Source organism: Octopus sinensis, linkage group LG1 (assembly GCF_006345805.1).
Source record: "Octopus sinensis linkage group LG1, ASM634580v1, whole genome shotgun sequence".
Classification (NCBI taxonomy): domain Eukaryota; kingdom Metazoa; phylum Mollusca; class Cephalopoda; order Octopoda; family Octopodidae; genus Octopus; species Octopus sinensis.
In genome coordinates, this window is record NC_042997.1 from 209111482 (window position 1) to 209136094 (window position 24613).

At 42.2% G+C, this 24613-nt stretch overlaps 1 protein-coding gene across 5 annotated transcripts in view; it reads right to left on the reverse strand.

Moving 5' to 3' along the window:
- Nucleotides 1-11457: 11457 nt before the first annotated feature.
- LOC115212790 (protein TsetseEP) overlaps nt 11458-24613 on the reverse strand; it is a 134686-nt gene continuing 121530 nt past the window's right edge. For all 5 annotated transcript variants that reach the window (XM_036508986.1, XM_036508994.1, XM_036508991.1 and 2 more), the window contains 4 exons: nt 22441-23394; nt 17623-17732; nt 15157-15250; nt 11458-11528 (listed from right to left, as the gene is read on the reverse strand). In XM_036508986.1, the coding sequence (XP_036364879.1) occupies nt 11469-11528; nt 15157-15250; nt 17623-17732; nt 22441-23394 (1218 nt within the window). In that variant the 3' untranslated portion in view covers nt 11458-11468. The remainder of the gene's footprint in view (nt 11529-15156; nt 15251-17622; nt 17733-22440; nt 23395-24613) is intronic.

Genomic DNA, 24613 nt, shown 5'->3' on the forward strand with positions numbered 1-24613 from the left:
AACAAGATAAACGACTAAAATAAAAACAATGACGTGAGATAATGTGGTAACCGAGTGCGTTTTAAAAGTTGAATGAAATCTCTTTGATCTTGCAAATTAACAAGAACAATATAAACACCGCCGCCGCCGCCACCGTCCGACACGAAGACCAGTGCAATTAACACCTCCCACTGCCACCAGATTTTGAGCAACTTACTAGCAACAATAATACTAGTACTAATAGTACTTTGTAAGTACTTGGTATTTCGTTATACAACCATAATGTTTTCTTTTCTAATCTAGGCACAAAACCCGAAATCTGGGTGGAGGGGTGGGCCAGTCGATTAGATCGACCTCAGTATGCAACTGGTACTTAATTTAGCGACCCCGAAAGGATAAAAGGCAAAGTCAACCTCGGCGGAATTTGAACTCAGAACCTAGCGGCAGACGAAACACCTATTTCTTTACTACCCACAGGGGGCTAAACACAGAAGAGATAAACAAGGACAGACAAAGGGATTAAATCGACCCCAGTGCGTAACTGGTACTCATTTAATCGACCCCCGAAAGGATGACAGGCAAAGTTGACCTCGGCGGAATTTGAACTCAGAACCTAGCGGCAGACGAAACACCTATTTCTTTACTACCCACAGGGGGCTAAACACAGAAGAGATAAACAAGGACAGACAAAGGGATTAAATCGACCCCAGTGCGTAACTGGTACTCATTTAATCGACCCCCGAAAGGATGACAGGCAAAGTTGACCTCGGCGGAATTTGAACTCAGAACCTAGCGGCAGACGAAACACCTATTTCTTTACTACCCACAGGGGGCTAAACATAGAGGAGACAGACAAAGGGATTAAATCGATTACATCAACCCCAGTGCGTAACTGGTACTCATTTAATCGACCCCCGAAAGGATGAAAGGCAAAGTCGACCTCGGCAGAATTTGAACTCAGAACGTAGCGGCAGACGAAATACGGTTACGCATTTCGCCTGGCGTGCTAACCATTCTGCCAGCTCGCCGCTGTGCAGCCATATTATAAAGTATAGTGTAAGCGAAGGTAAAGAATACGCACACCCGGTGTTTAGGGTTAGGGTTACGCCGAAAACGGGTGGTGTGCGTATTCTTTACCTCCGCCTATAGTGTATTGTAGTATATTATGCTTGCACAACGAAACCCCACTTACCTAGAAATCATTAATATTTACCTACCGGCTCCAGGGGTGCGTCTAACATGCAAATTGGTATATCCAATAATTAAACACCCCGTATGAGGTGGCTATATAAGTAATGTGTCCAGGGGTAAGAATGGGTTAGATGGGTGCTGAAGAAGGAGAGAAAAAAACCCCCTGGAATATGGCCTATACACTCATTCCCCATTTTTGTCTTCGATCTCATTGTTTGTTTACCTCTGACATCTCGATACGAAACGTTGTAGAAGAAATGAGTGCTGGCAATAAGTTCTACAGAATATCCGTAGAGACAAACCTTAACCAAATAATAATAATAGAATCAATATGATGGATGCCTGTCCTTACAAATGTCAATAGAATGTGGGGAGGTGGAGTAGGGTCTGGCGGCGATTTTATGGCTCAGAGGTGCAAGACGTGAAGTGTCGATGTCTCTGGTAGGCCTTCAAATAAATTGTAACGTGAAAGGATCTATCATCGAAGCACTGGCAGGGTGTCGAGATCCTTTCTAGTCACATACAAAAATTCTTGTAGAAAACAAACAGACGAAACTCAGGTTAAAGGTGAACAGACAACTTGGTTTATTGATTCATGGTTGTACGTTGTCTGATGGGGAAATAGACAGCCTCTGATATACTGCTGGTGTTGGTCGTTGAGGTTGGTTGAAGTTGGTTGAAGTTGGTGTGTGGCTGTCAGAGCCAGGAAAACCGTGACCGATCGCAGTGCTGTCTTGAGCCGAAGAGAGAGATTTGAGGTTCGCGGGCTCGAGAGATGTTTTCCCGCACATGCGCATGGGGAAGACTTCCGGTGGCCACCCGGAAGTAGTCCCATTCTGCGCATGCGCGCCGAACCCTACACTGTAGCATCACTACAGGGCTCCCCTCCGAGTGCGAAGTACGGCAACCAGAATATTGTGGTGGTGCTGCAGAAAACAGAAGGCTTGCCGATCCCCCAGAAGACTTGGTACATACTATTATACAATAAGAAACATTTTAAAGTTAAATGTAAATTGTTTTTGAAAGTTTCTTGGGCCAATGCACTGTTCTGCCCGATTTTGTAACATACGGTGTGCTCGGGGCACCCGTTGACGGCGAGGGTGGTGTTGTAGGAGCCGGTGAAGGTGTTTGTGCAGGTGAAGGCGTTTGTGCAGGTGAAGGCGTTTGTGCAGGTGAAGGTGTTGTTAAAGGTGCATAGGTGGGTGTGTCAAGGTTGTCATCAAAAGATGAAGACGTCTCAAAATGTGCCTTTTTTAAACGGTCCACGGAAACGGTCTCCGAACGACCATTTATCTCAATCGTGAAAACCTTTGGTGTGCGAGAAAGCACACGAAAAGGTCCTTTATAGGGAGAAACAAGTGGGCCCTTCACAGAATCGTCCCGAACAAAAACATGCGACCAGGTGTTCATATCCGGTGGAAGATGGGACGGTGGAGATTGCTTTCTGGGAAGCATGGGCGGAAGGTTTGAAAAATATTCCCGCAGTCTGGTGACATAGGTCGCCGGATCATGGGGCGGGGAAGTGTCTGGCACCAACATCGTACCGGGCAATGCCAGTGTGGTACCATACAGCAGCTCTGCAGCAGAAAACCCCAGGTCTGCCTTGACAGCAGTCCGACAGCCGAGAAGCACAATGGGCAGAAATTCGATCCAGGACTGTGGGTCCGAAGAGGCACGAAGAGCGGCCTTGAGCTGTCTATGGAACCGCTCAACCAATCCATTAGACGCTGGATGGTAGCTTGTGGTGTGGATATGGTGCATACCCAAAATTCGCGACAATTCGCGAAATAGCGAGGCCTCAAACTGTCGTCCACGATCAGTTGTCAATCGGGACGGGACTCCGAAGCGAGAAATCCAGTTTGAAACGAAAGCTCGCGCAACAGTCTCAGCAGAAATGTCTGCTATCGGAATGGCTTCTGGCCAGCGGGAGAAACGATCGACACAAGTTAATAGATAAGAGAACCCGCGACTCACAGGCCATGGTCCAACCAGATCGATGTGGACATGGCGAAAACGGGCCTCCGTGGGGGGAAATTGTCCAAGCGGGGCACGAACGTGCCGTTGAATCTTGGATCGTTGACACTTGGAGCAGGTGCGTGTCCAACAAGTAATTGTGCGACGCATATTCGGCCAGAAAAACCGAGCAGTGATTAGTTTGAGGGTGGCAGCGATGCCAGGATGTGATAAGGAGTGCAGTGCTTCAAACACTGAGCGTTGATGGGTCTCAGGCACCAGTGGCCTGGGAGATCCAGTTGAAGTGTCACAAAGAATGGTGCCTTCGGCTGACGGAAGCGGAAGGTAGGAAAACTGGCAACAGGAGAACTTGGGAGAAGTTAAATCTAACGACGCCAAAGGTGGCTGCTCCTGCGATATGGCAGCTAAGTCGATAGCAGCAGGAGACGAAAGGGCGCAAACTGGAAGGCGAGAGAGAGCGTCAGCAGGAACGTTCTCTTTTCCAGGTATGTGTCGAATGTTGCTAGTAAATTGAGAGATAAAATCCAGGTGCCGAAAAGCACGGGGTGAGAGTTTGTCCGTTTTTGAAAACAGGGCAAACGTAAGGGGCTTGTGATCCGTATAGATCACAAAATCTCGCCCTTCAAGTTGATGCTGGAAATGACGAACCGATAGATAGATCGCTAGGAGCTCACGATCAAAGGTGCTGTATCGTCGTTCAGCTGGTTGCAGTTGACGGGAAAAGAAGGCTAGAGGTCGAACATGGTCATCCACTGTGTGTTGTAACACAGCGCCAATGGCAGTGTCCGATGCGTCCACAGTCAAAGAGAGAGAAGCACCAGGAACTGGATGTGCAAGCAAAGAAACAGAAGCCAGCTCCTTCTTAATGGACTCAAAGGCTGTCACTGCCTCAACAGAGAGGGTGACTTGACTGTCCTTTCTAGGAGAGTCCTTTAACAGCCTGGTGAGAGGTAGCAGCTTATCTGCACAACCGGGAATGAAGCGTCGGTAGAAATTGACCATCCCTAGATAATGCCTGAGCTGGCGCAAGGAAGTGGGGGGTGCGATGCGTTGAATGGCATCGACTTTTGACGAGAGGGGGCTGATTCCAGTCGAATCAATATGATGCCCTAGAAAATCTAGGGAAGAGCGTCCGAAAACACACTTGTCGGGGTTTATGCGTATGCTATACGCGCGAAGACGCTGGAAGAGTTGAGAAAGGTGCCGGAGATGATTTTCTCGTGTGTCGCTCGCAATGAGTATGTCATCGACATAGGCAAACACAAAATCAAGACCGCGAACAACCTCATCAATGAAACGCTGGAAGGTGCTAGTAGCATTCCGCAAACCGAAACTCATGTACAAAAACTCAAAACACCCAAACGGGGTAGTGATTGCAGTTTTTGGAACGTCGGCTGGGTTGACCGGTATTTGGTGGTAAGCGCGTATCAGATCGACCTTCGAAAAAATGGTACAACCATGGAGATTTGCTGTAAAGTCCCGGAGATTTCTAATCGGATAGCGATCGGCTATTGTGACGGCATTGAGGCGTCGATAGTCTCCAACCGGGCGAAAATCAGACTCGCCCTTTCGCGCCAAATGAAGGGGAGATGCCCATGGGCTGGTGGAGGGGCGTATAATGCCAAGTTGAAGCATGTGCTCAAACTCGGCTCTGGCCGTTTTAAGTCGGTCTGGCGCTAGGCGCCGGGGGCGTGAGAATACAGGTGGCCCATTGGTGGTGATGAAATGGAGGGTCGAGTGGGTAGGATTTTCCGGTTTAAAGGCAATGTCCACTAGCTCCGGAAATGAAACCAAAAGAGAGTGAAATGGGTCTCCAGAGGTGGCAACAAAGAATGTCGGGCTAAGGACCGCAGTGGTGGAACTCCCAGTCGGTGTAGAGAGCGACGTCGTGCTATCAAGAAGCCTCCGACGCCTGACATCCACCAATAGGTTAAACCTATCCAGGAAATCAGCGCCGAGAATAGGATGTGGGATGTCAGCGATGACGAAAACCCATCGAAAATCTCGACGAAGGTTGAGGTTGAGGCGCAGCGAAACCTGACCGTAAGTGGTTATGGGAGACGAGTCAATAGCATGCAAGACAATCGAAGAGCGCTTGGGCTTGTCTGCAGCCAGACGAAGGGGCCAGATGCTGCAACAGGAGCCGGTGTCTACCATGAAGAATGTCTTCGACACCAGATCTTTTACATAGAATGCACGATGTTTGGGAAACGAGATGGAAGAAGGTGACGTGCTCACCTCCTCCGGATTTAGTTTTCCGAGGGCTTGAAAGTGCACGGCTGGGTACACCGATCTGCCCTTTTGGTAGAGCGACTACGACTGCGTTGTCGGCGCTCGATCGCACGGGATAGATCGTCGATTCGCCGCGTGAGCGCATCAATCCGCTCGGCTAGTGAAATTTGCGCAGGGCCCCCTATACATGCACAGAGGCCTCGCGATGGAGATGGATTCGGAAATTCCAGTATTCCATCGGCCATCGTGGCAATCTGAATATTGCTCTCCCCCGAACGTGTGTTGCGGCGGAGGATTTCTGCTTTCACAGACGCGTATGTGGCATCCGGGTGGGGACTTATTATTAGATCCCTGATCGATGCGGCGAGTCGGGGATGTAAGCCGGAATATAGCAGGTGCAACTGCTGCTGTGGAGAAATGGCATGTGCATCAAAATACCACTCCACTTGGGCAAACCACAGGCCCATATCCCCCGTAAATGAAGGCAAACCTGAAGCCATGCCTTTGTCGGAAGGAATCTGTGAGAAGGGGGCAGAAGGTATGGTCTAGAAGTGGAGAGAGAACACGTGGAACCGAGAAGGCAATTCAAAATTGTGTTTGTGTGTGCACCTCGTGGGTAGCAAAAAAAGGAATAGGTGTGTACAAGGAAAACAAAATACAGAAAGGAAAAAAAATGAATGTGTGTGTGTTTTCTTTTTTCTTTGTTTTTTTTTTTTTTTTTTTTTGTACTGTGTGCGATGAATAAGGCTATTTTACCCACCTCGCCGTGCTGAAAAGGAGAAAATAGGAAAATAAATGTGAATTTCCGCGCTCTTCGGCCCCAAAAAAAAACCTGTTCGCTGTGTCTTCTTCTATCCTGTTCTTTTTCTCAACTAGGGGTCACCAATTGTAACGTGAAAGGATCTATCATCGAAGCACTGGCAGGGTGTCGAGATCCTTTCTAGTCACATACAAAAATTCTTGTAGAAAACAAACAGACGAAACTCAGGTTAAAGGTGAACAGACAACTTGGTTTATTGATTCATGGTTGTACGTTGTCTGATGGGGAAATAGACAGCCTCTGATATACTGCTGGTGTTGGTCGTTGAGGTTGGTTGAAGTTGGTTGAAGTTGGTGTGTGGCTGTCAGAGCCAGGAAAACCGTGACCGATCGCAGTGCTGTCTTGAGCCGAAGAGAGAGATTTGAGGTTCGCGGGCTCGAGAGATGTTTTCCCGCACATGCGCATGGGGAAGACTTCCGGTGGCCACCCGGAAGTAGTCCCATTCTGCGCATGCGCGCCGAACCCTACACTGTAGCATCACTACAAAATTATAGCCAAATACTACTTCATGCCAATGCATGTTGTCTTTGCTTTGCCCTCATGCTTTCCGAAATCCGCCGAAACTACACCTGAATATACGTACACTTTAGATGAGTTGTAGTGCACCTGAGCACTGTACACAATTATTATTATTATTATTATTATTATTATTATTATTATTATCCCACCTCGATCCTTCTTCCTTTCATCGTCTCATTTTCAGAAATACGGCAACATATTTTGGTTGCTCTTAGACAACAGGCGTGGCTGTGAGATAAGAAGATTTTCTCTCAACCACAGGGTCCCAGGTTCAGTCCCACTACTTGACATTTTGGGCAAGTGTCTTCTATTATAGCCTCGAGCTGACCAAAGCCCTGTGAAGGGATTTCGTAGACGGAAACTTAAAGCAACCCATCGTGGGTGACAAAGAGAGAGAGAGAGCATGTGTCTTTGTGTCTGTCCCCCACCCCACTACTACTTGATAACCAGTGTTGGTATGTTTACGTCCCAGTAGTTTGGCAGTTCAACAAAAGACACTGGTAGAATAACTCTTTTACTTGTTTCAGTCATTTGACTGCGGCCATGCTGGAGCACCGCCTTTAGTCAAGGAAATCGACCCCAGGACTTATCTTTGTAAGCCTAGTACTTATTCTATCGGTCTCTTTTGCTGAACCGCTAAGTGACGAGGACGTAAACACACCAGCATCGGTTGTCAAGCGATGTTGGGGGGACAAACACAGGCTCACAAACATATATATATACAGATATACGACGAGCTTCTTTCAGTTTCCATCTACCAAATCCACTCACAAGGCTTTGGTGGGCCCGAGGCTGTAGCAGAAGACACTTGCCCAAAGTGCCATGCAGTGGGACTGAACCCGGAACCATGTGGTTGGGAAGCAAGCTACTTTATTTCAAAATTTTGCCATAAAGGCATACCATATATATACGTTTCACTGTCATGTAGCCTGGCTGTTCACACACAGGCATCATACAGTCTACCTTTCACTCTAAAGGAGAGGCCCTTTGTTACCAACAGAGATAGGAGCTCTCTGATCTTTGCCCAGCCTATTCTTATTCTAGTAGCTATGCTCTCAGAACATCCCCCTCCATTCCTACTTACTAAGAGTTTGTTTTTTGTTAGATTAGCCCCTTTGGTTCCAGACCTTGCTTCCACACCTGAAACTTGTTTCTCTAGTTCTGGTAGTGATTCAGTTATCAGAACAAGATCATCAGCGGAGGTCTCAGGGGTAGCCCATCTTAAATTCCTCTCTTATTGCCTGGAGGACTATGATAAACAAGAGGGGACTGAGGAATGATATTCTTGGTGAACCCCTACTTGGACTCTGAAATCATCGTTATATTCATTGCTCACCTTCACCCGACTGACAGCATCCTTGCACATGACTTGAACAGCCCTCAAAAACCACTCCTCTATCCCTAGCTTCTGCATTGACCACCAGATTAGGGAGCAGGGGACTCTGTCAAAGGCTTTCTTTATGTCAACAAATGTGGAAAAATTATTTTGTTTGGAGACATGTGAGGGTCGTCAGCAGGAAGAGCATCCAACCATAGAAAATCTGCGTCAATAAACCCTGTCTGACCCATGAAGACATGGAAAAGTGAACGTAAAACCAACAACAATAATGATCAATGAAGGAGGCAGCGAGCTGGCAGAAACGTTAGCACGACGGGCGAAATGCTTAGCAGTATTTCGTCTGCTGTTACGTTCTGAGTTCAAATTCTGCCGAGGTTGACTTTGCCTTTCATCCTTTCGGGGTTGATTAAATAAGTACCAGTTACGCACTGGAGTCGATGTAATCGACTTAATACCTATGTCTGTCCTTGTTTGTCCCTTCTGTGTTTAGCCCCTTGTGGGTAGTAAAGAAATAGGTATTTCGTCTGCCTTTACATTCTGAGTTCAAATCCCGCCAAGGTTGACTTTGCCTTTCATCCTTTCGAGATTGATAAATTAAGTACCAGTTGCATACTGGGATCCACCTAATCGACTGACTCCCTCCCCCAAAATTCCAGGCCTTGTGCCTAGAGTAGAAATGAATATTTAAGGCCACAAGCTGGTTGAATTGTTAGCAGGCTGGATGAAATGCTTTGCAGTATTTTGACTGCCTTTACATTCTGAGTTCAAATTACGCCGACGTCAACTTTGCCTTTCATCCTTTTGGGGTCAATAAATTAAATACCAGTGAAACACTGGGGTCAATCTAGTCGACTGGCTCCCTCCCCCAAAATTTCAGGCCTTATGCCTAGAATACAAAACAATATTGTATTATTTGTAAGGTGGCGAGCTGGCAGAATCTTTAGCACACCAGATGAAATGCTTAGCGGTATTTTGTCTGCCGTTACGTTCTGAGTTCAAATTCTGCTTAGGTCAACTTTGCCTTTCATCCTTTCGAGATTGATAAATTAAGTACCAGTTGCGTACTGAGTCCGTCTAATTCACTGGTTCCCTCCTCCAAAATTCCGGGCCTTGTGCCTAGAGTAGAAACAAATTATAGCAGAAACGTTAGCAAGCTGGACAAAATGCTTTGCGGTATTTCGTCTGTTTCTGTTCTGAGTTCAAATTGCGCTGAGGTTGACTTTGCCTTTCATCCTTTCAGAGTCAATAAATTAAGTACCAGTTGTGCACTGAGCCCCCTCCCCCCAAAATTTTGGGCCTTGTGCATAGAGTAGAAAAGAATAATCTTTATATATAAAATTGAAGTTGTGTGTGTGAGACTCTGTCTCCTCCGATTTAGATTCCTAACTACTCCCACATTTTGCGGTGCAGTTTAACCAAAACCGGGTATCTTATAGTTGTGATTCATATCGAGCCCTTCTGGGTATTAGCGTGCGTCTACAATGAGTCTACGATTTAAAAAAATATTTACCATCATTTTTCCGCATTTTTAATGATTTTTGCTCGGGTTATATAAGGGGAGTAACTCTCTAAAAATGCTTATATAGTTATTTCCCTTACAAACCCGAGCAACGCCGGGCGATACTGCTAGTGATTGATAAAGCACAACTCAATAATAAATAAGTCAAACGCAAACAAAGCACAACCACAAATTATTGGTATTTTATTTGATTTATTCAAATTATCCGAATTATTATTATTATTATTAATTCTCCTTCAGCATCTTTAATCAGCATCTTTGAACTCATTTCTTTCTCTCATTGACTCCGACAATTCCAGACATTACAAATTATAGTGTGTCTCAACTGATCAATCGGTCTTATTAAATAAAACCTTATAAAAAATCGTTTAGATATTTTTTTTGTTCCAAAGTTAATTTTGAAATGTTCACTGTCTCCTTTTTTTTTTTGTATTTATTTGAAAAAAGGTAAAAAAAAAAACCTCAAACATTTTATACAACGAAAAGGAGCGAACGAAACCAACTTTCCATTCCAACAGAAGACAAAAGAATTAAGAATTAAGAATAATATTCCAAAATATAAAGCAGAGAATATATTTAAAACTGTAAAAGATTAAAAAAAACTATTACATGTGTATATATATATATATAAACATTGTTTTCACACACACACACACACTCATGTATAAATATATTCATGTGCATCTTTCTATGCACATTATATATATATATAAAACATACAGACGCACACACACACACACACATATATATATGTATACATGTATGTGCTTTAGACACACATATATATATATATACATACATATATAAACATACATGTATATATACATATATACATACATACATGTGTATAAATATATACGAGTGCTCACACACAGACACACACACATGCTTATATATACGTATGTATGTGTATTGTATATTGAACCAAAAAGTACTCAGTATGGCAAGAACTAGATATCATTTAATGAACACAGAATTTATACATGAACTACTTCAAGTTTCATGCTTGAATGATGCAGCAACAAGACAGGTGTATACAGTGTACCATGCATGACCCAGCAATTGATCAGACTCAAATGACATAGGTACTCCATGAAAAAAATGAGTAAAATGTTTTTCTTGTGATACTTTTCTTGTTTCTTCTTGTATTTCCCCATGGAGTAAATGGTCGTCTGAGCTCAAATGATTGCCAGGTCGGTCATGCATGAAACAGTATACAGGTATGTCTTTTAAGTGCACTATCAGAGCATGAAACTTGAAGTAGCTCAAGGATGAATCCTGTGTTCATGAAATCATCTGTGTGTGTGTGTATGTATGTATGTATATATATTTGTGTGTGTGTATATGTATATGTATGTTTTTAGATATATATTATAGAAAGATTTACATGTGTATGTGCATATATAGATCTATATATTTATACATGTATATATATATATATACATGCACACATGCATATATATATATATATATATATATATATAAACATGCATGCATACATACATATATATATATACATGCGTACATACATATATACATGCACACACACACACATACACATGCCTACATATTATATATATATATATATATATATATATACCTGCATATGCACACATGCAAGTACACATATATTTGCTTAATCTCACAACATCCATGTCTATAACACACACACACACACACATTCTGTTTACAAATCAATATTTTCCATTCCATAATGTTGATGATATAGTTGTTGTTGTTGTTCTTGTTCTTGACCACACTTCAAGACTTTGGCCATTTTTAGTAATTCCATCGTGATGTTGTGGCCATCATTATCGGTCAAAGGATTCTGCATAGAGTGGCTGTAAGGAAGGTATTAAAGATGACCTCATTGTGACCTTTTTGTCAGTCAGGTCTCAAGATTTCTGGACAGTTAACACATTAAACTCGGTTCCTTCAGAGTTGGACTTTATTGGCTGGAAAACAGACAAGAGACAGGTTTCTGTAGAGTTTCATACAAGATACTTGCTTTCAAACGAAACGATAAGTTACGGGGACGCAAACACACCAACACTGGTTGCCAAGCACACACACACATGTATATATACATATAGTTGGAATTTACAAAAAAAAAAAGACAAAGATGGGAGTAAAGAACAAGCAAGTGTATTAGTTTAACGCTCGGGAAGTGAGAAAGTCTTTTACATTTTGAGCCTACGCTCTTCGACAGAAAGGGACACAGAAATAAACAGGGAGAGGAAATAGAAAAAGGTTTAGTGGCTAGCAATTTATCATACATACATACATACATATATATATACACACACACACACACGCACACAAATGACTTCTTTCAAACAAGAATAAATGTCAATCATTGGGTTGGCAGGTGAGTAGTGGTGGGCAGCAGAAATCATGTGACACACACACACACATAAACATGTGAATTTAATGCATAGCCAGGTGTTCACCAAGGCTCAGTCCTCAGCCCCCCCCCCCCCCGCCCGCTCATTCTTGTCTGACTATCCACAACAGAAGAATATAAGACTGGAAGAGCATGAGAACTTGTGATGATCGTGTTCTCATGACAGAATCTTTAACAGAACTAGAAAAGAAATTCCAGCTATGGAAGCAAAACTTGGAGTCAAAGGGACTTATGGTTAACCTCGCAAAGACCAAGGTCCCTGTAAGTAAGAAATCAAGCAGAACCCTACCCCTTTTTCGAACAGGGCCCATAACCCCTGTTCAATATGTAGAAAGGGCGTAAGCAGAAATTCCATTCGGTGTACCAAGGGAAAGCTATGGATACGCAGAGAAGGTAGTGTTTACATGTGGACGATGTACAGGTGCCATAAAGACTCTCAGATACATGGGAGACTGATTTCCTCAAATGTCTCAGAGGCTTTCTGGTGGATAATAATTACTGCTGACCTAATTAGGTGACCTAATTTGCAGTGAAGAGGATGTTCCAAAAGTGTAATTGCTAGAATAAGAATAGGATGGAGAAAATCCAGAGAAATTTTACCTGCATTGGCAATCAAAGGTCTCTCTCTGAGCAAAAAGAAGGTTGTACAATGCATGTACACAAACAGCAATGGAGGCACAATGGCCCAGTGGTTAGGGCAGCGGACTCGCGGTCGGAGGATCGCGGTTTCGATTCCCAGACCGGGCGTTGTGTGAGTTTATTGAGCGAAAACACCTAAAGCTCCACGAGCTTTTTGTCCCTGACTTCCTATGCAACCGCTGAGCCTGGATGCGCATTCACCCATCCGTCGATGGTGTCGGGGGTTGACCTGCTTTCTCTTCTGCGGGTCTTACGAATAGCAAAGGACCTCGTTTCGGACTTCTCCCAAGGGATGAAGACCGCTCCGCTCAACAAACAAACAACAAACACAAACAGCAATTCTACATAGTAGTGAGACGTGAGCCTTGAATGCAGATGCTATGCAAAAACTAGATAGGAATGAAGCTAGTATCCTCCTCCATTAGATGTGAAATATCAGGATACAAGTGAGACAGAGAGTACAGGGAGAAAAGTTGGGCATAAGAGGAATTAGAAGCAGCGAGCGTGAGAGAAGACGGCACTGGTTTGGTCAAGGGATGTGAATGGATGAGGATAGTTGAGGGAAGTTCTGGAAGTGGGAGACCCAGGAAGACATGGGACAAAGTACTGAAGGCCAATCTCAAAATGCTGAGCCTTACAAAAGAGATGATAAAGGGCTGAGATATCTAGTGTTTTATTGTACTCAAGAAGACTTGCCCACCACAGCAGAATTGTTATCCAGAAAACCCACCTTGGTAATGTTTGTCCATGAGGATTTTTGCTCCATTAACCTTCTTCCCCACCTGCATTTCATACCCTAAAACCCATCACTTCCCCTATCCCCTGAGTGCAGAACAGGCACATACTACATCCCCTGGCTTTCTCAGTTATCTATCCTCCCACCACCACCAGTTACCTTTATTCCCCTGCCTACTGTCCCCATCAATCCCCTCCTTTCCCTTCCCTATACTGCCCTCCATCATCAACTCCTCGCTTACCTGCTAACATCCTCAATGCCCTAACATATCTACTGCAACCCCTGCCCTCAAGCCTCTCCTAGGTTTCCCTCCATTATTTGCTATGGTCACCTCATCCTGCCCCATTCACCCAGCCCAAGCCTCTATATCACCACCCCAAATGTCCCTCAACGACATGCCCCGACACATCTCTGCCATCTTCTCTCTCTCACTACCACTCTCTTTATTTTACTCTCCAACTCATTCTCCTTTCTTTTCAAACTGGGATTTGAGAGGTTCTTGTCATGCAAGAAACTTTGGTGACCCTATTAGTGCTGATGCCATATAAAAAGCATCCAGCACACCCTGTACACTGGCTGGTATTTGGAAGGGTATCCACCCATAGAAACCATGCCACAACAGACTATGGAACCTGGCATGGCTCCTAGCTTTGCAAACTTGTATCACACTGCCCAACCCATACCAGCATGGAAAATGGACATTAAACGATGATGATGATGATAATGATGATGGCATATATATATATAAATTCAAATAAAGGTTAGAAACCTCATTAAGGGATAGCAAAATCCTATGAAAGTACTGATTAGTTACCTATACAAAGAATGTTGAACATTACATTTGATACTCAACTGTAAGGTAACTATATAAACCGTGATTTATATTTATTTATTTATTTATTTATTATAATAAGATAAGAAAATAAAGAGACAATTAATAAGTTATTATTTATTAATTAAAAAAATTGACATTTCTTACAACTGTTTCAATCCTAGATCTTCAGAAAATTAATTAATAATATTTAAAATTATTTTGAAAGTCGAATCTCGTCAGAGGTAGTTTAAGATATACAAAATATTTTGTCTATTTTAAGCTACCTCTGTTGAGATTTGACTTCCAAATAATTTTAAATTTTATTAATTAATTTTCTGAAGATCTAGAATTGAAACAGCTGTAAGAGATGTTGTCAATTTGTTTTAATTAATGAATAATAAACTAATAATTGTCTCTCTATTTTCTTATATTATTGAGATATATGTATGTATGTATGTATATCATCATCATCATCATCATCATCATCGTTTAGCATCCGCTTTCCATGCTAGCATGGGTTGGACGGTTCAACTGGGGTCTGGGAAGTCAGAAGGCTGCACCAGGCCATCAGATCTGGGTGTGTTTCTACAGCTGGATGCCCTTCCTAACGCCAACCACTCCGTGAGTGTAGTGGGTGCTTTTTATGTGCCAGACGAGGCTGGCAAACGACCACGATCGGATGGTGCTTTTTACGTGCCACTGGCACGGAAGCCAGTTAGGGCGGCGCTGGCTACAGCCACGTTCAGATGGTTCACTTATGTGCCACCGGCACTGGTATCACAGCTACAAATTCCATTGATGTTGATAGATTACGATTTTGATTTTGATTTTCTCTTGCCTCAACAGGTCTTCACAAGTGGAGTTTTGTGTCCCAAGAAGGAAAGGAAATATGTATGTATGTATGTATGTATGGCCCTGTGTCTATAAGCGTCTAATTATCTATCTGTATATGTCTACATGAAAGGGAAAGTGCTTCTGCATACAACATACCTGGTTCGTGTTGATCTTCCATTCATCATCGACAAGGAAGCGATATAAATATTCGCCAGCTTCAAGGTCAAGGTTGAGCATGAAAGCCTCTTCACTGCAATAAAGTTGAGAAAAAAACATGAAGTGAATAACAGATATAGGGAGACATAGCTTTTAACATATATCTTTCTGTTCCTGTGTAACCCCAGGTCAGACATGAGCTGAACAGGCCGGGAAGATTAGAAGCACTGGCATGGTTGGGTGGTTGAGAAACTTGTTTTACAGCCACTAGGTTTCAGGTTCAGTCCTACTGTGTGTCACTTTGGACAAGTGGCTTTTCTTATAGCCCCAGGCTGACCAAGGCCTTATCAGTGGATCTGGTAGACAGAAACTAGAAGAAGCCTGTTGTGTGTATATATGTATGTGTGTATGCATGTGTGTGTGTGTGTGTCTATGAATGTTTCGATGCCAATGTCCCCTGACTGGCTCCCGTGCCAGTGACACATAAAAAGTACCATCTGAACATGGTTGGCAACAGTACCAACTCACTGGCTCAAATGCCGGTGGTATGTAAAAACACCATCCAAACATGGCCAATGCCAGTGCCTCCTGACTGGCTCCCGTGCCAGTGGCACATAAAAGGCACTATCTGAACATGAGCAATGCCTGGCCCACCTGACTGGCACCTGTGCTAGTGGCACGTAAAAAGCACCCACTACAGTCTCGGAATGGTTGGCATTAGGAGAGGCATCCAGCTGTAGAAACATTGCCAGACCTCAGTCAAATTGTCCAACCCATGCCAGCATGGAAAACGGACGTTGAAAGATGGTGATGCTGATGATATATATATATATATATATATATATATATACATATAATTATAAAATAGTATAAAATCTTTATAAGAATTTATCAAGTAGTCAGCATGAACAAAACCTCGAAAGGGAAAAATTATAATTATTCTCTTTAAAATATATTTATTTATATTAAGGACATTACTACACTAGAATGCCTCACGCTATGAGGGACTATTAAAGTCAAAACTACCATAATAAATACATTTATTATTATTTATTATGGTAGTCTTAACTTTAATAGTCCCTCATAGCATGAGGCATTCTAGTGTAGTAATGCCCTTAACACACACACACATATATATATATATCATCATCATCATCATCATCGTTTAATGTCCGTTCTCCATGCTAGCATGGGTTGGATGGTTCGACCGGGGATCTGGGAAGCCAGAAGGCTGCACCAGGCTCCAGTCTTATCTGGCAATGTTTCTACAACTGGATGCCCTTCCTAACGCCAACCACTCCGTGAGTGTAGTGGGTGCTTTTTACGTGCCACCTGCACAGGTGCCAGGGGAGGCTGGCAACAGCCACAGTCGGATTGGTGCATTTTACGTGCCACCGGCACGGAAGCCAGTCGAGGTGGCACTGGCATCAGCCACGATTCGGATGGTGCTTTTTACGTGCCACCAGCACGGAAGCCAGTCAAGGCAGCGCTGTCATCGGCCACGATTCAGATAGTGCTTTTAACGTACCACCAGTCCAGGGGTCCTGGCATCTGCCGGGTGCCAGTCATAGGATTGGTTCAATTTCGATTCCGATTTCGATTTCACTTGCCCCAACAGGAGTGCCCTTGAAGAGTTTCATCCAGTTAAGCTATCATTGAACAATTGTACTCATCATCATCATCATTATTTGTTTAACATCCATTTTTCCATGCTAGCATGGGTTGGACAGTTTGACTGGCGACTGGCAAGCCAGGAAGTTGCACCAGAGTAACCCATCGGAGTAAAATTATTTTTATTGTAACTGAACATAAAAACTAATATAAACATACATTCAGACAGATAGGTGTATTTTTTTGTATGTATACTGTAAATCCTCGAGTATAGTCTGCCCTTGAGTATAATATGCAGGGGATTTTTAGGGGGCTGTACTTCTGAAAAAACTAAACCTTGTGTATAATACGCACCCCTTCTCTAACTTGAGTCGTGCGAAATTAAGCCAGCAGCACCTAGTCGAACAAATACTTCCGTGCATGCGTAATATAATAATGGTGATGTTCTTAACTGTTATATGGGAATGTAAATATGTCTGCAAATTGTTTTTGTTACATGTTATTGTTTACTGCAAGTTATGGATGATTCTTTTATGACTTCATTGCTTTCAGGCTTAGCTTAAGGTATTTTTGCGTCCAACGTCACAAAATGCCTCAGAATAAACATTTCCAGACAGCAAATTGACACTCGGACCTTGCTTAGAGGATATTTTTCATTTTTAATCTTGTATATAGTACGCACTAGTGATTTTGACCTTTAAACTTTTGGGGGAAAATATGGATTATACTCGAGGATTTGCGATATGTCCGTGTGTAGATTTCTGAAAGTGAATGAGTGTGTAGACAAATATGCATAAATTACAGCCCCACCCACACACTTTACTTCCAAGAAAAATATCAGAAAACAAAACCTACATCTTATTTAAAGTTAAATGTTCCTCAAAATTGTTGAAAGATCCAGCCAACAAGACTTTCTCAGCTTCTTCATCCCAGCGTATCTCAACAGAACACTTCTCGCCACTGACCTACAACGAAAATAAACATTACACACAATAAAACCCTGTATGAATGTAGATTATGCCAACAGTCTGGCATTTGTCAGAGATCTTATGGAAGCTGCCAATATCCTCCGATGTGATCTACAGAAAGAAGATGTCGGTGAAATGGGACAATATATCAATGTTGCTTCAATGGAGAATATGTGTTACAAAGTACAACCAAGGTGGAACTGAACGCTTGCACCCTCTCGATGGAGAAGAAATAGGACTCCAAATACGTTGCAAATCATATCTCCAAATCAAAGAGTGATATGAAAACAAGGATTAGTAAATACATTTAATTTTTCAGATAAAAAATGGAAATCTAATCTTCCACAAGAAACTAAAACAGACTCCTTTAAAGCTGTGGTTGAATGAATATTAGTTTACATTATTTACATTTGATGGATATTCGTCCTCATCTTGTTTCGGCTGATACACCTTCCAGCCTTCATCAGGTGTCTTGGGGAAATTTTAAACCCGGGTTCTCATTCCTAAGGTATTTTTCGATGTTGTTGTTGTTATTATTATTATTATTATTACTATTATTATTCAGGTCACTGCCTGGAATCGAACTCAGAATCTTGGGGTTAGTAGCCTGCACTCTTAACCACTATGCCATATGCCCATGTGGTTAAGAGCGCAGGCTACTAACCCCAAGATTCCTAGTTCGATTCCAGGCAGTGACCTGAATAATAATAAGAATAAGAATAGTAATAATAATAACATTGAAAAATACCTCAGGAATGAGAACCCAGGTTCGAAATTTCCCCAAGACACCTGATGAAGGCTGGAAGGTGTATCAGCCGAAACGTTGTGTTAACAACAAACAAGATGAGGACAAATATCCGTCAAATGTAAATAATGTACATAATTCCTCATCTCTTAAATATAGAACTGAAATATTAGTTTATGGTTAAATAACATGGACAGTTACAACTTCCAGGTTAAAAAATAACTCTAAATGGCACGTACAACACTAGAATACTTTGTGATGCTCTAAATATCTTTTACTGTGAACATGATTAACAAAGAACTTTACCAAGGCATTCCATGGATCACAAAGATGGTGGAGGTAAAGGACATGGACTGCACTCCCTTTCAGTTATTTTTGGGGGTTTATTTTGGTTTTGTTTTGTTTTTTTTCTACAGAAACCTACTTTTTCAACTGCAGTGATTCCAAATCTGCAAAAAGAAATCTGCATTTCAAAATTTTAACCCCTATTCCACCCCGTAATTTTTCACTTCTTTTAGAAATTTTTTTTGGTGAAATATGTAGAAAAAAATACAGAGATTTATGATTGTGAAAAAAAAACTTTTGTAAAATTTCAATTTTTCAAAAATAAATATATAAACATCCCTCCCCTCTGCCAGTGCATCTGTGACAGAAAGTGAACATGTCGTGGTTGAGGGCCTTAGTTTTTTACACACATACGACAACAAAATGATATTTTTTTCTTTTTTGGTAATTTGTATTTCAAAAGTGGATCTTCAGTTTGGCTGTTGTTTCTAGCTTGTCGGACTTTCCAGTTGGAGCAAACTTAAAAATTGACGATTTTGAAAACAACCAAAAAACGTTTTCAAAAGTTTAATTTCCCCCCCTCTCCACTCCTCTGGCAAAGAAAAATAAGGGGGTGGCAGAAATTAAAATTTTGAAAACATGATTTGTCATTTAGCTACTGTTTCTAGCATGTCAAGTTTTCTGTTTAGATACCTTTTACATCTGCTATTTTAGTAGGAGGGGAGTGGTGTTTATTTATTTATTATTTTTTTTTTTGAAAAATTGAAATTTTACGAAATTTTTTTTCAGAACCATTAATCTCCATATTTTTCTGTATTTCACAAAAAAAAAAATTTCTAAAAAAGTGAAAAACCGAGCAGGGATCAGATCAGAATTTTGAAATGCCAATTTCTTTTTTTTTTTTGAGGATTCTGAATCTCCGCAGTCGAAAAGATAGGTTTCTGTGGGAAAAAAGCAAAATAAAGCCAAAAAAAAAACCCACCTGAGAAGGGGTGCAGTCCATGTCCTGTGCCTCCGCCCACAAAGACAATATGAAAGCACAGTCTGAGAATGGTCACTGTTCATAAAACAAGGAGTAACCAACAGCTGAAGTTTTTCTGTGGTAACCCTCTTATGATAAACAAAGAGGTAAGCCAACCCAAATTTATGTCAACCAATTGTTTCAAGAGTGTATTTATATATATATCATCATCGTCATTTAGCATCTGCTTTCCATGCTAGCATGGGTTGGACTTTGCCCAAGCTATTCTTACTCTAGCAGTTACACTTTCAGCACACCCGCCCCCGCTGCTGACTTGGTCACCTAGGTAACGGAAGCTATCAACTATTTCTAGTTTTTCTCCCTGGAAAGTGACAGAAGTTGGTCTCAGAGCATTTTCAGTGTTTATTGTTCCTGAGCATCTGCCACATACAAAAACCATCTTCCTAGTTAGCCATCCTTTGACATTGCTGCACCTCTTATGTGTCCATAGCTTACACTTGGTGAATCTTATAGAGTTTCTACCTACACCTTTTTTACAGATCGAGCAGGGCCATCTACCTGAAGGCGTTTGTGATTTGTCTACCTTCCTACTTATTAGGACTTTGGTTTTAGCTAGATTGACTCTAAGGCCCTTCGATTCTAATCCTTGCTTCCACACCTGAAACTTCTCCTCCAGTTCTGATAGTGACTCACCAATTAGAGCAAGGTCATCAGCATAGAGGAGCTCCCAAGGGCATCCAGTCTTGAATTCCTCCGTTATTGCCGGGAGGACTATGATAAATAGGAGGGGGCTGAGGACTGAGCCTTGGTGGACCCCTACCTCTACTCGGAATTATTCACTGTACTCGTTGCCAACCCTCACCTTACTAGCAGCGTCCCTGTACATGGCTCGCACAGCTCTCATATATATATCCTATATATATATATATATATATATATATATATATATATAAATAAATACACTCTTTTACTTGTTTCAGTCATTTGACTGTGGCCATGCTGGAACACCGCCTTTTTGTCGAGCAAATCAACCCCAGGACTTATTCTTTGTAAGCCTATTACTTATTCTCTCAGTCTCTTTTTGCCGAACCGCTAATTTACAGGGATGTAAAGACACCAGCATCGATTGTTGGGTGATGTTGGGGGGACAAACACAGACACAGACACACACACACATATACATATATATATCACCATTTAACATCTGTTTATCATATGGGCATGTGTGTAATGGTTCATCAGAAGATTGCATTAAGCTCCCTTATCTGCTTTCGCATGGCTTCCATGGCTGAAGGCCCCTCCTAATATATTAATATATATTAAAATGATGATAACATGCATAACATTTGTAATAAATATACAAATGTGGAAAGGTACCAGCTGCAATATTTTGATATTTTGACCCAGAAACTTCTCTTCACAATTTTATCTGACCCAATATAAATTAATGGTAAAATATTTCTTTACTTTCACCCATTTAATACAATAAGTAAGTTTATTGCATTGCAATTAAAAACACTTGTGTATTAATAATTGGGTATTATACCAACAGTATATTGGATAAGTATTATCCCTTAGTGGGTTGGATCCACAACCCCTAACTTACTTGGTGTATATATGCATATATATATATTTCTATATATATATGTGAATAAGTGGCCATTAAATCAATAATTATGAAGCATGTGTGTGTGTGTGTATATACATATGTATATAGTGAAAAGATGGATCTCTGAATCCCCAGAAACAGGTGTTGGACTTATAACACCGTTCTGTCCCCCACTTAAATTTTCTCTGGCATTTTTACTCTGTGTAAGTTGGATCTATTGATATAAATATCTAATATATACTTAAATATTCATCATCTGAAAGTCTCCACTTTTTGCTTTCTCTCATTTTGCATGTGTACTTATATGCATATTTTGTATTTTAATACCCAAACTGTTATAATTGATATATCTAATTTGTTTATACACATAATTACCTCCCCCTCTCTCTCTCTTTCTATATATATATGTGTGTGTGTGTGTAACATATGGTATAATTATAAACAGAGCAAACATTAGCCATTTCTCTGCAGACTGAAAAAAATTATCATCATCATCATCGCTTAACATCCACTTTCCATGCTGGCATGGGTTGGACGATTTGACTGAGGGCTGGCGAACCAGATGGCTGCACCAGGCTCCAATCTTGATCTGGCAGAGTTTCTACAGCTGGATGCCCTTCCTAATGCCAACCACTCCGAAAGTGTATTGGGTGCTTTTACGTGCCACTGGCATGGGGGCAAGTCAGGTGGTACTGGCAACGACCTCGCTCGAATCTTTTACACATGCCACCGGCACAGGTGCCAGTAAGGTGATGCTGGTAACGATCACGCTCGAATGATGTCTTTTACATGCCACCGGCGCGGAGGCCAGTTGGCTGCTCTGGCAACATCGATTATCGAACCTTATTGGGTTCTCGTCAGAGGTGTCTACATCATTCTGACAGTCTCCAGAGAAACAAGCAGCCAAACTGTTTATATACTCCACAAATGCAGCAGTTACTCTATGAAGGGGTCCCTAATTTGCATACCAAAAGAAAACTTAATTTATTCCCTGCTATTTTACTTCTATATCCCCAATCTAAAAGTCATGATGGACATGATCCACCAGTGTCAAAATTCCAACAACTGCAACTAAAACACATACCTCAATTAATGGTTCTTCAGTTTCAGGCACTTCTGCTACCTTTTCCTCTTCAGTTGTCTTGGTAACTGCTTCCTCTGTGTCTAGTTCTTCATTAACCTTACTTTCATCGCCCATTCCTCCTTCTTCATGGCATTCTGATTCGACAGTCACTTCTGGATCTGTAGCATTGCTCGGCTCAGGCTCTGGTTCTGGCTCCGAAACAGGAATGGGAGCTGATTCTGGAACTATTTCTATGAGAGTAGCTGTCAGGGGTTCTGGGAGTTTGTCCAGAGGTGGTTCTGGAAGTGAATCTTCTTCTGGGATTGGGTCTGGGAGTGATTCTGGTTCCGGAAGTGATTCTGGCTCCGGGAGTGATTCTGGCTCTGGGAGTGATTCTGGCTCTGGGAGTGATTCTGGCTCTGGGAGTGATTCTGGCTCTGGGATGGGTTCTGGTTCAGGGATGGGTTCTGGGATTGATGCTGGTTCTGGGACAGATTCAGTTTCAGGAACAGATTCTGGTTTTGGGATAGATTCCTGTGCTGGAACTGGAGTTGGTTCTGGAACTAATTCTTGCACTGGTTCTGGGACAGGTTCTGGGACTATCTCTGGTACAGATTCTACAACCACTTCAGACACTGCTGCTGCCACTGCTGCTGGTGCGGATTCTGTCACAGTTTCGACAGCAGCAACGACCTCCTCGACCTTTTCAGACACTTTCTCCACCTCTTTACTCTCAGTTTCACACTTGACTGATTCCTTAACCTGTGCTGCCACAGCATCCACTTCATTCATAATTGTTTCTGTAAAAGAAGATGGTTCAGCGCTACCATTTTCCGATGCTTGTGACTCAGAAACAGCCGATTCTTGTGCTTTCTGGGAATCTTCTGTAGGTTTGGTGCTTTCTTTGGCTTCTTCTGCCACTTCGTTTGTTGTGACATCTTCCACAGTTTTCTCTGTGGAATTCTGTGGAGTTTCCTGAAGAATCAAAGACAACAACACAGTTAAAACAAAAGCAACAGCAACAACAACAACACCATAAATTATTATTAAAAAAAATGTAATAGAAAATCCAAACTTCCATTTTGCCAAAGATTTTGGATCAAGAAGAATCGGGATAATTGTTGCTTCTGCAAAAGTAGGACAATGAAGTTAGAAGACTTGATTCCCAGCGATGTGGTTTCAAGTTCAGTCCCACTACAGGCCATGTGGGACAAGTGTTTCTGCTACTGCTCCAGACTAACCAAAACCTTGTGAATGGATCTGATGGATGGAACTGAGGGTTGCCTGTTGTGTTATCATCACCATCACCATCATCATTGATTAACGTCTGCTTTCCATGCTGGCATGAGTTGGATGGTTTGACGAGAGTCTAGCAAGGCAGGAGGCTGCACCCGGCTCCAATCTGATCTGGCAAGGTTTCTACAGCTGGATGCCCTTCCTAATGCCAACCACTCCGAGAGTGTAGTGGGTGCTTTTTATGTGCCACCAGCATGGGGGCCAGTCAGGTGACACCGGCATCAACCATGCTCAGATGGTGCTTTTTACGTGCCACCAGCACAGGAGAGAGTCAGGCGGCACTGGCATCGACCACATTCAAATGGTGCCTTTTACACATCACTGGCATTGGCCATGCATGAATGATTCTTTTTACATGCCATTGGCATTGGCCATGACTACAATTTCACTTGACTCAACAGGTCTTCTTAAGCACAGCATTTTGCCCGACGATTGAACGGTACTTCTTAACTGGCCAGTTGGTACTTGTGTGTATGTGTGTGTATTTATGACTATGTGTATGTCTCTGTGAAATTGTTTATTGTCTTGAGGCAATGTGTGTGTGTGATGTGACTAAGATGTATATTCTTATTTGTGTCTTTATGTCCTACCTGTTTCAGTCATCAGACTGTGGCCATGCTGGAGCACCACCTTCAAGGAATTTTTCTTTTGTCAAATGAATCAACCTTAGTATTTTTTAAAGTCTGGTACTTTTCTGTTGGTGTCTTTTGCCAAACTGCTAAGTCACCTGTTGTCAAAGGCGGGGGGGGGGGCAACCACCGACATACACATATTCTTATATTCTTTCTTTTATTCATTTCAGTCAATTTGACTGTGGCCATGCTGGAGCACCACCTTTTAGTCGAACAAATTGATCCCAGGACTTATTTTTTGGAAGCCTAGTACTTATTCTATCAGT